At 41.4% G+C, this 17,584-nt stretch overlaps 1 protein-coding gene across 3 annotated transcripts in view; it reads right to left on the minus strand.

Annotated features, from left to right (window-relative positions):
• The window catches only part of SENP7 (SUMO specific peptidase 7), a 165,686-nt gene that overhangs the window by 47,263 nt on the left and 100,839 nt on the right, over positions 1-17,584 (minus strand). For all 3 annotated transcript variants that reach the window (XM_079766837.1, XM_079766839.1, XM_079766838.1), the window contains one exon: positions 3,008-3,081. In XM_079766837.1, the coding sequence (XP_079622963.1) occupies positions 3,008-3,081 (74 nt within the window). The remainder of the gene's footprint in view (positions 1-3,007; positions 3,082-17,584) is intronic.

The raw sequence follows: 17,584 nt of genomic DNA on the forward strand, positions 1-17,584 counted from the left end.
AGTCCCAAGCAGCTTCCTTGAATTCATAATAGACTTCATGTCACACTAACTAGCCTGACCTCTCCATTCATTCAAAGTTCCTTCAATACTACAAACTATTCTTGCTCCTACTCTAGCTTCATAGACACCTAATGACTAACAGTCATAATACCTTTGTTGTTGCTTAAAACACAGGCACTGGGACAGGTTTGAGGGCAAAAACTCCAAGACAGTCAATAATCTTCCAATTTTCCAAGAAAATGCTCTTTGCTTCCTCCCCCAGGAAAACAACCTCCCCCCCCCCCCGACCAAATCATCAACACAGTATTTTGAAAAGCACATTATTAACTTTGTAAACTATAAAAGTAGTTTACACAGGAATTTTTCCTTAACCACTTTACTATTTGCACATCTCCCAAAACTATCTCATGGAAAACAGAAATAAATGTATTAGATTGAGACAGATATTGTAAAAATAGGATTCTACTTGCATAATATATACAACTTAACTTGCAAATATTACTAGCATATAAAGTCAAAGAGATGAAAAATTTCTGTAAACAAAAAATATTTAATATTTTATTGTATTATTTTCTTAAAAACAATTTCCACAAGAAAAACTTAATTTGCTACAAAAGAATGGTAAATGTGGGCTAAAATTCAGAATTCCCATTAATTTATGGCCTTCTTTAAACAACTGGTATGAGACACAGTAACCAATAGTTATCAAAATATGTTAATTTTTAATAACATTTCAATACCTAATTTTCTTTTTTTTAATATTTTTTTATTGATTTCAGAGAAGAAGGGAGAGGGAGAGAGAGAGAAATATCAATGAGAGAGAATCATTAATCAGCTGCCTCTTGCACGCCCCCTACCAGGGTATAGAGCCCACAACCCAGGCATATGCCCTGACCAGGAATTGAACCGTGACCTCCTGGTTCATAGGTTGACACTCAACAGTTGAGCTACATTGGACAGGCAATACCTAATTTTCTTAAAATCACTTTACCTATGAGGAGAACCTTCAGGAATACTAAGAAAGTATAAAGCATTTCTTTTATCATTCATTTTTTTTCCTGCTGTAAATGTAAAATTCCACTGTGACTTTGGAGTATTTAGGGCACCAATCAGAAAGCAAAATTCAACTATTCCTATTCTACCTAGAAAAGCAGGGGAATGTGAGGGCTTAATGGTGTCTTAATAATATCTAAACTGAGCCCATTTGTACAAATACTGATATTTGATAGCTAAAGGTAATTATTGCTGGGAAAGCACAATTCATAAGAAAAGAAATGTCTTTCATTATATTCAAAGATTATGAATATGGAGTCACATGTTTTCTATATGGACTGCCCTCATAAGAGTTACAGCTGGTGTCTTGTATACCTCAAAGTTATTAATGTAGTGTCCTTTTAATTTTGTCTCTTCTATGAAAAAGCTAATTAAAAATGTGTAAAGAGCTGTGTTTCAAAGGAACTACAAAGAAATTTGGTGGTGTCATTACAGGACCATCTTTTCTTGTGAATAACTTAAAAATAATCCTATATAATAAAAGCCTAGATGGTGTCACACAACGCCTTTGCACAATGTCATCACAAGATGGCCACCACGACATCACAAGATGGCTGCCACAAGATGGCCACCACAAGATGACCAGCAGAGAAGGGCAGTTGGGGGCAACCAGGCCTGCAGGGGAGGGCAGCTGGGGGCGATCGGGCCGGCAGGAGAGGGCAGTTGTGGGAGATCGGGCCGACAGGGCAGGGCAGTTGGGGGCAATCAGGCTGGGAGAGGAGCAGTTAGGCATCAATCAGGCTGGCAGGGGAGCGGTTAGGGGGTAATCAGGCAGGCAGGCAGGCAGGCCAACAGTTAGGAGCCAGCAGTCCTGGATTGTGAGAGGGATGTCCGACTGCCAGTTTAGGCCTGGGCCCGGGGCTTAAACCGGCAGTCGGACATCTCCCAAGGAGTCCTAAATTGGAGAGGGTGCAGGCCGGACTGAGGGACACCCCTCCCACCCCATGCACGAATTTTGTACACCAGGCCTCTAATTTAGAAAATAAGATACCTCACTAATTTGAGCTAGCAATAATCCAAGAGATCCATGAAGATGTTAGTTTCACATCTGACTAATGTAGTAAATTACTCTTGTGAAAATTTTTGAAAATTATTTTAAATTCTTAAAAGAGAGACAAAAAAAATAGTTAATTTATTAATCCTACAAATCAAGAGGCCTATAAAGAATTTTCAGTAGTCTGGGATGTATTTACCTTTAAAAATGCTAATAATGGCTTGTATTGGCATCTTCCTAGCATTGAGAGAAATTCTAATGAATTCTAATGAATAAAATATATATATTTCATAAGAGGATAGTGGGAAGCTAATAATAATAATAATAATAATAATAATAATAATAATAATATAGTTAGCAGTAGTAATAATCCCAAACATATCCATGAAAACAACACTCAGAAATAGCTAAACTAACATTATAAATTTATAGGTATATGCCCACCCCCAACAACAACATAATCAAATTTACTTTTGGATTTAATAAATAGATCAAGAAATATATACTACAGGATACAAATTGTAAATTTAGCTATTTTCTTTGAGTTGCTAAAATAATCTCCCTTTATTTTCACATATCCTTCAAACATAAAATTAAATCAAGTTATCCATAAATTTTAAAATTATTACAAATGCACCCTGGCTGTTGTGGCTCACTTGTTCAGAGCGTCATCCTGAAGGTGGTGGGCTCAATTCCCAGTCAGTCACATATGGGAGGCAACTGATGAATGTTTCTCTCTCACATTGATATCTCTCTCTCTCTCTCTCTCTCCTCTCTCTCTCTCTCTCCTCTCTCCCCCCCCCCTCTCTCTCTCTCTCTCTCTCTCTCTCTCTCTCTTAAAGTCAATTTTAAAAAATTATTACAAATGCAGTACACAAAAATTTAGATAACAACAGTTTTCAAAGTTAAACAAACCTTTAGACTGAGCATCAGACACTACAAAAGAAATGCCATCATTACCTCTTCTCTTTTCTTTGATATGTGTAGCCCGCCTTGAACAATTCTTATCTACTGGCTTATTTGGTTGAGAACCCCTGAAAAACAAAATAATAATATACTCAATTCTTTCCAACCCAAATAAATTTTGAAGCCAGCTGTCATATATTCACGACAAAAAACAGTGATTTATAAATACAGTCCCACATAGAAGAGTACATGATCTGAACAGTAAAAAAAATAATGAACTAAGATTTGAGAAATGAATTCTCATGCCTGTTCTACATTTACATTCTCCATGTTTCTTTGGGGAGCAGAACACAAGACACCCACACCACATGATTCTGCAAATACAAAATGAGCAACAGAATAACATAAGCATTAAATACATCAAATTGATTTAAAAAGTAAAAATTTCATGAACACAAGATAATGATAACCACATCTATGTGTATTTAAAAAACTTATAAGTTGAAGGTAATTGCTAATATGTTTCAAGCATGGATCATATATCAAAAGTACAAAATAAAGTTTGGAGTATGGTAACAAATTTTACCTATAAAGGAAATAATTTAAATACAAGGTACCAGTTAAATACATAAAATATAAATTTTTTTAAAAACAAGTTTTAGAGGTATTTGAAATATCATACCTCAATACCACATTTTCAATAATGGATAAATTATCCAGACAAAAATCCAACACGGAAACAGTGGAATAGAAACATACTTCAGATCAAATGGACCTGACATGCATTTGAACATGCCTTCCACCAGCACCAAAATACACTCTTTTCAAGTGCACATGAAACATCCACCAGGATAAATCATATGACATGCCACAAACAATCTTAGCAAATTTAAGAAGATTGAAATCAAACCAACTACCTATTCCAAGCACAATATGATAAATCAAGAAATCAGTAACAGGAGGAAAGCTAGAAATTTCAAATATATGGAGATACTAGAGGCCGGGTGCACAAATTCATGCACGGGTAGGGTGCCTTGGCCTGGCCGGCAATCGAGGTCTATCGGGGGCCCAGCCAGGGGGAGGGACTGTGGAAGGTTGGCCAGCCAGCCTCCCAGTCAGGGCCATCAGAGAGACCAGCCAGCCAGGGGAAGGGACCATGGGAGGTTGGCCTGCTGGCCCTCCCATCAGGGCCGGGGGAAGGGACTGTGGGAGGTTGGCCCACCCCAATCGGGACTGATAGGGGGGCCAGCCAAGGGGAGGGGCCACAGGAGGCCAGCCAGGGGGAGGGGCCGCTGGAGGTTGGCCAGCTGGGGGGGAAGGGCGGCAGAGGTTGGCCAGCCGGGGTGGGAGGGGCTGCAGGAGGTTGGTAGGCCAGCCCCCCCCAATGGGGCCAATTGGGGGGGCCGGCCAGCAATGGGGAGGGGCCGAGAGAAGGAGCTGAGGGAGGTTGGTTGTGGGAGCACACTGACCACCAGCGTCACAGGAACTGGTCGACTGGTCGTTCGGTCATAATGGTAACTTAGGCTTTTATATATATACTAGAGGCCCAGTGCACGAAATTCATGCATGGGGGGGAGGGTCCACAGCCCAGCCTTCACCCTCTCCAATCCGGGACCCCTTGGGGGACATCCCTCTAATGATCCTGGACTGCTGGTTCCTAACTGCTCACCTGCCTGCCAGCCTGATTGCCCCTCACTGCCCCCCCCCCTGCTGGCCTGGTCACCCCTAACTGCCTCCCTACTGGCCTGATCGCCCCAAACTGCCCCCCCCTGCCTGACTCGTCGCCACACGCAGCCTGCTGTTCAGTCATTTGGTCGCCCCTCACTAACCCCCGTGCCGGCCTGGTCTCCCAACACATCCTGCTGCTCAGTTGTTTGGTCACCCCTCACTAACCACCTGCCGGCCAAGTCACCTACGCAGCCTGCTTCTCGGTCCTTTGGTCATCGCTCACTAACCCCCCTGCCGGCTGGGTCGACCCACGCAGCCTGCTGTTTGGTCGTTTGGTCATCCCTCACTAACCCCCCTGCCGGCCTGGTTGCCCCACGCAGCCTGCTGCTCAGTCGTTTGGTCGTCCCTCACTAATCCCCCTCCCAGACTGGTCACCCCATGCAGCAAGTTCGGTCGTCTGTTCGGTTGCAATGGTCGCTTAGACTTTTATATAGACAGATTAGTGGCCCGGTGCACACAATTCATGCATGGGGCAGGGGGGGAGTTCCCTCAGCCCAGCCCGCACCCTCTCCAATTGGGGACCCCTTGGGGGATGTCCGACCACCGATTTAGGCCTGATCCCATAGGAATCAGGCCTAAATTGGCAGTCAGACATCCCTCTAGCAATCTCTGACTGCTAGCTCCTAACTGCTCATCTGCCTGCCTTCCTGATCACCCCTAACCTCTCTGCCTGCCTGCCTGCCTGCCTGATCGCCCCTAACTGCTTCTGCCTGCCTGCCTGATTGCCCCTAACCCCTCTCCTGCCTGCCTGACCACCCCTAACTGCCGCCCTTACTGGCCTGATCTCGCCCCCAACTGCCCTCCCCTGCTGGCGTGGTTGCCTCCAACTGCCCTCCTCTGCCAGCCTGATCTCACCCCCAACTGCCCTCCCCTGCTGGCCTGATCTCGCCCCCAACTGCCCTACCCTGCTGGAAGAGATTAACCGAAGAACATACTAGTATATGCATAACCCATGGACCCAGACAATAATGTGGTGAAGGCCTTGGGGGTGGGGGAGGCTGAGTGGAGGAGGGAAACAGGGGACAAATGGAAATGGTTACATCTGTAATAGTGTCAACAATTCAAAAATAAATAAGTCCATATATATATATATATGGTCACTTAACTCCTATATCCCCCCTCCATCCCTCCCTTCCATTCCTCTCTGAAAAGTAATGGAAAAAAACATCCTCAGGTGAGGATTAACAAAAACAAAAACTATCAGCAATGTATCAAAAAGAGAAATTAAGAAAACAATCTCATTTACAATTATATCAAAAGGAATAAAATCCTAGGAATAAATCTAACCAAGACTGAAAAAGACCTGTACACTGAAAACTATAAGACATTGATTGATAAAAGAAATTGAAGACAACACAAATAAACAGAAAGGCATTCTGTACTCATGGATTAAAAGACAACATTGTTAATATGTCCAAAGCAACCTACAGATTCAATTCAATCCCTTTCACCATTACAATGTCCTTTTTCACAGAAACTGAACAACCCTAATATTTCTATGGAACCGTAAAACACCCCAAGTAGCCAGAGCATCTTGAGAAAGAAGAATGAAGACAAAGGAATCAAACTTCCTTATTTGAAACTATATTACAAAGCTACAGTAATCAAAATAGTATGGTATTGGTAGAAAAACAGATACAGAGTTCAATGAAACAAAACAGAATCAAAAATAAATTCATACAGAACTGCTGTTTGACCCAGTGATCCCAATTCTGGGAATATATCCTAAGAATCCCAAAATATCAATCAGAAAGAATATATGCACCCCTATGTTCATACCAGAATTATTTATAATAGCCAAGATCTGGAAACAGCCCAAGTGCCCATCAGTAGATGAGTGGATAAAAAAAGCTGTGGTTCATTTACACAAGGGAATACTACACAGCTGTAAAAAAAAAAAAAAAAAGGAGGAGGAGAAGGAGGAGGTACTTTTACCCTTTGCCACAGCATGGATAGACCTGAAAATTATTATGCTAAGCAAAATAAGCCAGTCAGAGAAAGACAAATATCATATAATCTCACTTGTATGTGGAACCTAATGATTAAAATAAACTGACAAACAAAATAGGACTAGAGGCATGGATACATAAAATAGACTAACAGATCTCAGAGAGGAGAGGGATGGTGGGGGAGTGGAGGGTGGGGGTAGGGGGACTGGAAGAGATTAACCGAAGAACATACCAGTATATGCATATATGCATAACCCATGGACCCAGACAATAATGTGGTAAAGGCTTTGGGGGTGGGGGAGGCTGAGTGGAGGAGGGAAACAGGGGACGAAGGGAAATGGGTAACATCTGTAATAGTGTCAACAATTAAAAAATAAGTAAGTCCATATATATATGGTCACTTAACTTATGGTAAAGGAGCAAAGAATATACAATGGGAAAATAAATGTTGTTGGGAAAGCTGGACAGCCACATGCAAGAAAATAAAACTGGACCAATATCTTCAATTAAACACAAAAATCAACCCAAAATATATTAAAGATTTCAGGGTAAGACCTAAAATCATACAACTCCTAGAAGAAAACATGGGATTAAGCTCCTTGACATTGATCTTAACAATGATTTGTGGATTTAACAGCAATGCAAAGGCAAAAAAACAATCCTATATATATATAAAAAAGCATAATATGCTAAGTGTCTGGTCATCCAATCAGCTATTCAACCAATCAAAGCATAATATGCTAATGATATGCTAAGGCCACTCAACTGCTCGCTATGACATGCACTGACCACCAGCAGATGCTCCAACCAGTAGGTTAGCTTGCTGCTGGGATCCGGCGGGACTGAGCAAGACAGGCCAGACATGCCCTGGAGCCCTCCCTCCATCCCTCCCCGGCTGGCCAACTTCCTGCATCCCTCCCTGGCCCCAACATAACTGGTGGAGACCCTCAGCCTGGCCTGCACCCTCTCGTAATCCGGGACCCCTCGGGCGATGTTGGTGAGCCGGTTTTGGCCCGATCCCACAGGACAGGCCGAGGGACCCCACTGGTGCACGAATTCGTGCATGGGCCTCTAGTGTAAACAATATATCAAATAAAAAGTTTGTCTTCAGTGAAGACAACTATCAACAAAATGAAAAGGCAGCCTATAGAATGAGAGAAATATCTGGAAATCATATATCTGAAAAGGGGTTAAAATCAAAAATATATAAAGAACTCAGCACTGGCGAGTGTGGTTCAGTGGTAGAGTATTGGCCCTCACACGGAAGGGTCTGGGGTTCAATTCCCTGTCAAGGGCACATACCTGGGTTCATTCCCCAGCCCGGGTTGGGGCGCATACCAGCCATGTCTCTTTCTCTCTCATATCAATGTTTCTCTTTCTCTCTCTTTTTCCCCATCCCTCCCTTCCACTCTCTCTAAAAATCAATGAGGAAAATATCCTTAGGTGTGGTTTAACAAAAAATAAATACACACACATATATCCCAGCCAGTGTGGTTCAGAGGTTAAGCGTAGATCTATGAACCAAGAGGTGATGGTTCAATTCCCGGTCAGGGCACATGCCAGAGTTGCAGGCTCGATCCCCAGTGGAGGGGCGTGCAGGAGGCAGACAACCAATGATTCTCTCTCATCACTAATGTTTCTACCTCTCTCCTCCTCGCTAAAATCAATTTTTTTTTTAATTTTAAGATGGCCAACAGGTACATATAAAAAAGCTCAACAACACTAAACATCATGGAAACCATGATGAGCTATCACCTCACACCTGGTAGAATGGCTATTATCAAAAAGAACAAGAAATAACAAGTGTTGGTGAGGATGTAGAGAAAAGGGAATCCTTGTGCACTATTTGGTAGAAATGTAAATTGTTGCATCCTCTACAAAAAATAGTATGAAAATTCCTCAAAATATTAAAAATAAAACAACTATATTAGGCAGCAATTCAATTACTGGATATTTATTCTTAAGAAATGAAATCACTATCTCAAAAAGATATCTATGTTCCCGCTCACAGCAGCATTACTTACAAGACACAAACAAAAACTGTAACTGTCCATAAATAGATAAATGGATACATAAAATGTGGTATACACACACAATGGAATATTATCCATGGATGGACCTTGAGGGCATTATGCTAAGTGAAATAAGTCGACACAGAAAGACATATACTATCTGATCTCACACATATGTCGAATCTAAAGGAAACAAAAAACACCTACATATAGACAACAGATTAGTGGTTGCCAGAGCTAGAGGGGACGGGGGGGGGGGGGGGGGAAGGGGGGAGGGTGTGAGGGAGGTGCAAAATAGCTGAAGATGGTAAAAAGGCACAAGTTTCCATGATAAATGTACTGTATAGTCGAAAGTTACTAAGACAGATCTTAAAAGTTCTCATAACACACGCAAAATATTATAGCTGTGTATAAGTGATGGATGTTATCTTAATGTTAATCATTTCTCAGTTATTACATACTAAAGGCCCGGTGCATGAAATTCTTGCACTGGAGGGGGTATCCCTCAGCCCAGCCTGCACCCTCTCCAATCTGGGACCCCTCAGGGGATGTCCGACTGCCGGTTTAGGCCCGATCCTAAACCAGCAGTCAGACATCCCTCTCACAATCTGAGACTGCTGGCTCCCAACCGCTCGCCTGCCTGCCTGCCTGATTGCCCCTAACTGCTTCTGCCTGCCTGCCTGCCTGATCACCCCTTAACCACTTCCCTGCCAGCCTGATCGACGCCTAACTGCTCCCATGCTGACCCGATTGCCACCAACTGCCCTCCCCTGACGGCCTGGTCGCCCCTAACTGTCCTGCCCTGCCGGCCTGGTGGCCCCTAACTGCCCTCCTCTGCAGGCCTGGTCGCCCCTAACTGCCCTCCCCTGCCAGCCTGGTCATTCCTAATTGCCCTCCCCTGCAGGCCCGGTCGTCCCTCACTGCCCTCCCGTACAGGTCTGGTCACCCCTAACTGCCCTCCCCTGCAGGCCCGGTCGCCCCTAACTGCCCTCCCCTGCCAGCCTGGTCATTCCTAATTGCCCTCCCCTGCAGGCCTGGTCGCCCCTAACTGCCCTCCCCTGCAGGCCTGGTCGCCCCTATCTGCCCTCCCCTGCAGACCTGGTCGCCACCAACTACCCTCCCTCCCCTGCAGGCCCAGTTGCCTCCAACTGCCCTCCCCTGCCGGCCATCTTGTGGCAGCCATCTTTGACCACATGAGGGCAGCCATCTTGTGCGAGGGCATGAGGGTCAATTTGCATATTACCTCTTTATTATATAGGATAATAAATTTTGTTGTATACCTAAAGCTAATACAATATTATCTATCAGTAATCTACCAATTAAATTCACTAATTAATTTTTAAAAATAATTGATATAAACCACTGGGAAATCATTATGTTGCTATTTCAAATAAACAAAGAATGATTAAATCTTTACACATCATACTTTCTCCCATGATAATTATTTATGAAAAAAACTATCATATTATTTAAGTGAGTAAAATTTTTGAAATAAGAAACTACATAAAATTATTAACATAAAACATTCCTTTATAATAAAATATATATAGTAATTACTACATTTTCAAAACTGTTTCAACCTAGAAATTTTTACAATACCATTTATAAAAGCATTAAAAAATCAGATGCCAAAAGTTAATCAAAATTTTTGTACAGTAAATTATAAAACACATACCAAGTGACCTCCGGAAAATTATGGATAAGGAAGCATCTATCATTCTCACCTAGACAACATTTGCACTGGCAAAACTTGTCTGATGTAACTATTTTGGAACTCTAGAGTCTATTAAAGGCTTGCAACTTCTAGTCAAAAGTTTTGACAAAAATTTCAGTTAATTTTGGTCAACTTCAGGTCTTAAATTGGTAGCAGCTAACCAACCTTCCCACACCCTGAGCTCCAAGGCAATCAGTTATAACCAAGCTCCTAGAACATTTTCATGGGCTTGCAAATGGGACAGTAAGCAGTCTTGACAAGGTCCTCCAAATACTGCAAATCTGTATTCTGATCACTGACTGAGCAAATAGACAGCAATTATTGCAAAATCCACCTCTCTTGTTGCAACACTCTCCATCCAACTAAAATGACTTCCAGAAGATTTAAAGGGCTAGCACCTATTCTCACTCTTCCTCCCTATCCCCCTTCATTTTTCTTCTTTCCTTCTTTTGGAAACTAAATGCATAAGGACTAGAACATTAAAAAGCAATCACAAATACAAGGTAATTCAGAAAGTCATGACCAAGAAAAGACGCAGACTTAGAAATGACCTAAAAAAAAAAAAAAAGAAAGAAATGACCTGGGACCTTATGTTTACACATAACAGAGACATGTTACAACAACAAAAACAACAAAAACACAGAGAGCCCGGCCATTGTTGCTCAATGGTTGAGCTTTGACCTATGAACCAGGAGGTCATGGTTCAAATCCCAGTCAAGGCACATGCCAGGTTGCAGCTCCATCCCCAGTAGGGGGCATGAAGGAGGCAGCCAATCAATGATTCTGTCTCCTCATTGATGTTTCTATCTCTCCCTCTCCCTTCCTCTCTGAAACCAATAAAAATATATTTTTTAATAAAGAAAAAGAAAAAAAAAAACAGCAAATCCTGGGGAAGGGGAGAATCTTACTATATTATAAGATTTAAATGTCAAGTGTTCAACAGAAAAATGCCCAGGCGTACAAAAAAAAAGTAAAGTATGGCAAAACAAAGAAAAAATATAAATCAACAGAACCTGTCCCTGAAAAAATCCAGATGACAAACTCAATAGACTAAAACAACTATCTTAAAAATCTTCAAGGAGCTGAAATAAGTCTTGAAAACAGTAAAAAATGTTATTTATGACAAAATGAAAATATTCATAAAGAGATAAAATATATAAATGAACGAAAAGGAAATTCTAGAGCTAAAAAGTACACTTAACTAAAATGAAAATTTCATTAGAGGGATTTGAAAAACAGATTTGGACAGAAAAACCAATCAGTGAACTTAGAAACATGCTCATGGAAATTATCAAATCTGAGGAACTGAAAAAAAAACAGTATAAAAAATAAACAGAGCCTAAGGAATCTGTGGTACACCAACAAGTACTAATATGCAAATTACTGGAGTTTCAGAAGGATAAGGAAGAAAGGGGCAGAGAGACTATTTGAGTAAATAATCATCAAAAAAATATTCCAAATTTGATGAAAGACATGAATATAAACATCCAAGAACCCCCAGGAACTATTGACAGAATAAAGTCAATGAGGCCTACACCAAGAAATATTATAATCAAACTATTTAAAGACAAAGGCAAAAAGAGAATCTTGAAACCACCAATGAAAATTGACTTGTCACATACAAAGAATCCTCAATAAGATCTTAATCAGATTTCTCATCAAAAAGCATGCAGCTAGAAGGCAATGGGTTGCTTATTCGAAGTACTGAAGAAAAAAACTCAACCAGAAACCCTACATCTGGCAAAGCTGTCCAGAAATAAGGACAAACGTAAGACATTCCAAAATAAAAACTGAGGGAGTTCATTACCACCAGACCAGTCCTATAAGACATGCTAATGGGAATGCTTCATGTTAAAATGACAGGACATTAGACAGTAACTGGAAGCCACATGAAAAAATAAATATTAATGATAAAGTAAATACATGGACAACTATAAAAGCTAATATTGCCCTAGCTGAGTGGATCTATTGGTTGGAGCATCATCCCATACACCAAAAGGTTCCAGGTTCGATTCCCAGTGAGGGCACATACCTAGGTTGCAGGTTAGATCCCTGGTCAGGACACCTATAGGAGGCAATTGATCAATGTTTCCCTCCAGTATCTATCTATCTATATCTCTCTCTCTCTCTCTCTCTCTCTCTCTCTCTCTCTCTCTCTCTCTCCTCTCTCCTCTCTTCTCTTCTCTTCTCTTCTCTCTCAAATCAAGAAAAAAATATCCAAGGGTGAGGATTACAAAATAATAATAATATATATTGCCCTAACCAGTTTGGCTCAGTGGATAGAGCGTTGGCCTGCGGACTCAAGGGTCCCAGGTTCGATTCCGGTCAAGGGCACCAAAAAATAAATAAATAAATAATAATAATAATAATAATAATAATAATATATAATCATCATAATAAAAGGCTAATATGCAAATGGTCATCACGCAATGACACCATAACGCCGTGATGCCTTAAGGACCAATCAGCAGGGACCTCAGACTGCTTGGCACCAGGCTGGGGCTGGGGGAACTGAGGCCACGCCCTCCACCCTGGTGCCAGGGGACCTGAGGCTGCGCCCCACCCCCCCTGACGCCACGCTCCCTGAGGCTGAACCGCCCCCCTGCCCCAGCGCCGGGATGAGAGGCTGTATCCCCCGCCCAGCAGGGCTTGATGGGGGTAGGGCCGGCCAGGTCCTGGTGTCACCCAATGGGATCGAGCCCACAACCCAGGCATGTGCCCTGACCAGGATTCGAACTGTGACTTCCTGGTTAATAAGTCAACATTCAAACACTGGGCTACACCAGCCTGCCAGACTAAAGCATTTTTAAAAACTATTAAGACTATGATTTTAAACACACAATGCATAAAAATATGATTTTGTGATGTCAATAATTGAAAGGAGGCAAGAACAAAGCTGAAAGGAGCAATTTTGAATGCTATTAACATTAGGCTGCTATTAATTCAAATTAGTGTGTTGTAACTTTAGAATGTTAAGTGTAAAAACCCATGATAACCACAAAGGAATCATCTATAGAATAAAGACAAAAGGAAATAGAAAGGAAATCAAAAAGTTTAATTACAGAAAAGCAAGGAAATATAGAAAAAGAGTTAATCAGAAAATAAGGGGCGAAAAAACACTATAAGGCATACAGAAAACAAATATCAAAACAACAGAAAAAGTCACTCTTATCAACTGCTTTAAATGTAATTAAATTCTCCAAACAAAAGACAAAGATTAGCAGGATGATTTTAAAATATATGATATCCAACTATAGGTTGTCTACAGAAACTCACTTTAGATGCAAAGATACAAATAAGTTAAAAGTGAAAGGATGGGAAGAATGTATTTTATGTCAATACTAGCCAAAAGAGAGCAGGCATAGCTATACTAATATCAGACAAAATAGACTTTAAGTCAAAAAATTTAGCCCTAACCAGTTTGGCTCAGTGGATAGAGCCTGTGGACCGAAGGGTCCTGGGTTCCGTTTCAGTCAAAGGCATGTACCTTGGTTGCAGGCTCCTCCACAGCCCAGGTCTTGGTTGGGACACATGCAGGAGGCAACCAATCAATGTGTTTCTCTCACATCGATATTTCTCTCTGTCTTTCTCTTTCTTCTACTCTCTCTGAAAATCAATGGAAAAATATCCTTGGGTGAGGATTTTTTTAAAAAAAGTTTGAGACCAATGACATTATATATTAGTACAAAGTTCAATAAAACAAGATTATTTACAGATAACAGTTCACCCTTGAACAACATGGGGTTTAGAGTGCCAACCCACATGCAGTCAAAAATCAACATAATTTTTCACCTCCAAAAAATATTAACTACAGTCATCCCTCAGTATTAACAAGGATTGACCCAGGACTCACCATGAAAGCCAAAATCCGTGAATGTTCAAGTCCCTTGTATGAAACTAGAGGCCCGGCACAGTCATGGACTGGGACCCCTCTCACATTCTGGGACCCCTCACTCCTTACCACCCGCCTGCTCACTGCTCCTTAACACTCGGCTCACTGCTCGAGACTCCTGCCGCCGCCACTGCTCTCGCCAGCCGTGAGCCTGGCTTCTGGCTGAGCAGCACTCCCCTTGTTGAGCGTCTGCTCCCTGGTGGTCAGTGCAACCAGTAATTTTGGTCATTCTACCATAACAGTCGCACGCTGAGTGCAAGCAGTAGGTGACAAAGGTCTGGTGAGAGGGGTGCTACGGGATATCATCCCCAACCTCCCTGCCATGGGATGGTCCCACCTCCTCAGGGCACCTCCCTGCTTCTGCCCCGTCTCCAGAGCAACACAGCGGCTCTACCCCACTGCACACGCAGCCTCCTGCTGAACTATCGTTATGGCTTGAGGGCGTCATGACCATTAGCATATTAGCTATTCACTATATAGGATACTAGAGGCCCAGTGTACGAATATTCGTGCACTTGGGGGGAGGGGCGGCCCTCAGCCCAGCCTGCACTCTCTCATAGTCTGGAACCCCTCAGGGGATGTTCACCTGATGGCTTAAGCCCACTCCCCAGGGGAACGGGCCTAAGCTGGCAGTCAGACATCCCTCTGGCAGCCCAGGAGCCCTTGGGGGATGTCCACCTGACGGCTTAGGTCCGCTGCCCGTGGGGAGCAGGCCTAAGCTGCAGTCAGACATCCTTAGCACTGCCAAGGAGGCGGGAGAGGCTCCCGCCACTGCCGCTGCACTTGCAGCCATCAGCCCAGCTTATGGCTGAGCGGAGATCCCCCTGTGGGAGCACACTGACCACAAAGGAGCAGCTCCTGTGTTGAACATGTGCCCCCTGGTGGTCAGTGTGCATCATTCCAACCGGTCATTCCCAGTCATTCTGCCATTAGGGTCAATTTGCATATTACCCTTTTATTATATACGATAGTGTAGAACAATGCATACAGTTAGCCCTCTGAATCTGCAGATCCCCAACCAGAGATAGAAAAAACAAAACAAAAACTGTTTTTGATCTACTGTTCATTGAATTGTAGATATAAAACCCAGGCGTACCAAGGACCAACTGTACATTTATTGGGGTGGAGGAGGGCATATACAGAGCACTCCACTCTAGCCAACAACAACAGAATACACATTCTTCTCAAGTGCAGATTGGACATTCTCCAGGAAAGACAATACTGTAGACAACAAATTGAGTCTCGATATGTTTAGAAAAATAAGTAACATACAAAACATCTCTGACCACACAGGAAGAAGTTAGAAATCAATAATGCAAGGAAAACTAAAAAATTCTCACTTGTGGAAACAACACACTTATCTTAAACAACCAATGAGTCCATAAATAAATCCCAAATAAAAGGGGAAAATGAAAATAAAAACAGAGAGCATTATCTCAATGCATTGAGATTTTGCTTCCCAGCAATTGTCAACTATTTGGCTCAAATAAACTCACAAAAATTCTTTAAGAAAAAAATATTCAAACATATGTGATGCAGCAAAAGCAATGCTAAGGGAGAAGTAAATAGCTGTAGATTTCACATTAAAAAATAAGAAATAACTCAAATCAGCAACGTAACTTATAACTTAAAAAACTAGAAAAAGAAGAACAAGGAATAAGACAAGAATGCCCACTTTCACGACTTCTAGTCAACACAGTACTGAAAGTTTTAACCAGAGCAATTATGCAAGAAAAAGTAATAAAAAGCATTAAATATTGAAAGGGAAGAAATAAAATAATCTGTATTCACAAATAATATATGTAGAAAACTCTAAAAGTATACAGACAAAAAACTGTTAGAGTTATAAAGTTAAAAAATTTTAAGAAAACAATTCTACTTACAACAGTCTCAATAAGAATTAAAAACTTAGCAATTAACTTAAACAAGAAGGAAAAAGAATAAAAACTACAAAACATGACTGAAAAAAATTAAAGTGGAAATTATACATGGAAACACATCCCGTGTTCATGGATTAGAAGACTTAAGATGTCAATACTAACCAAAGAGATCTATAGATCAATGCATTCTTATCAAAACTGCAATGATATTTTTTGTAGAAAAAGAAACCTAGATGTGGTGGAGTTCAGAAACTCTCTGCCTGCCTCCTCTCATGAAGACAGCAAAAATTACAACTAAATTACAGAACCATTTATTGAGAACCACCTAAGACTAGCTAAACAGAACTCCTGTAAATAAGGATATAAAGAAGCAGTCACATGGAGACTGGTAAGAGAGGAGGAGATGCAAAACAGGCTGATCTCACACCCACAGGTTGTGGTCAATAATCAGAAGAGATATCTTGGTTATACCAGGCATACCAGTTAATAATGCGGATTTTTTTTCAATACATGGAGTTACACATATGTTGATATACTGTATATGCGATTTGATATGTATGCTACTTTGTTGTATTGACAAGCTTCAAAGTTTCATATGTCAAATTTGCTGAAGGTGTTAACATTATAGATATTTTTACCCTTAAAAATGTCGAATTTCGTGCCAAAAAAAGAGCATTTGTGGAAAGTTTTAATTCATTACTTTATTTTGAAGAAAAGTGCTGCTGAAAGTTATTGTATACTTCGGGAAGCTTATGGTGAACATGCTCCATCTCAAGATACTTGTGAACGCTGGTTTAAACGCTTTAAAAGTGATGATTTCTATGTGAAAGACAAAGAATGTCCAGGTCAACCGAAAAAGTCTGAAGACCAACAATGACAAGCATTATTGGATGAAGATGTGTGTCAAACTCAAAAGCAACTTGCAGAAAGATTAAACGTTGCTCAGCAAACAATCTCCGATTGTTTACAAGCAATGGGAAAGATTTTAAAGAAAGGAAAATAGGTGCCACATCAACTGAATGAAAGACAACTGGAAAACGGAAAAGTCATCAGTAAAATGTTGCTTCAACGGCACAGAAGAAAGTCTTTTTTGCATCGAATTGTGACTGGCGATGAAAAGTGGATTTATTTTGAGAATCCCAAATGCACAAAACTAGGGGTTGATCCAGGTCAACATCAACATTGACTGCAAGGCCAAAACGCTTCGGAAAGAAGACGATGCTGTGTTTGGTGGGATCAGGAAGGTGTGGTGTATTATGAGCTTCTAAAATCAGGTGAAACCATTAATACTTATCTCTACTGACAACAAGTAATTAATTTGAACCATGCTTTAATGGTGAAACGACCAGAATGTGCCAGAAGACATGGCATAGTAATTTTGCTTCATGATGATGCACCATCATACACTTCAAAACCAGTTAAAGACACGTTAAAGGTCATGCCTGGGAAGTATTTA

Source organism: Cnephaeus nilssonii (assembly GCF_951640355.1).
Source record: "Cnephaeus nilssonii genome assembly, chromosome: 3".
NCBI classification, from domain to species: Eukaryota; Metazoa; Chordata; class Mammalia; order Chiroptera; family Vespertilionidae; genus Cnephaeus; species Cnephaeus nilssonii.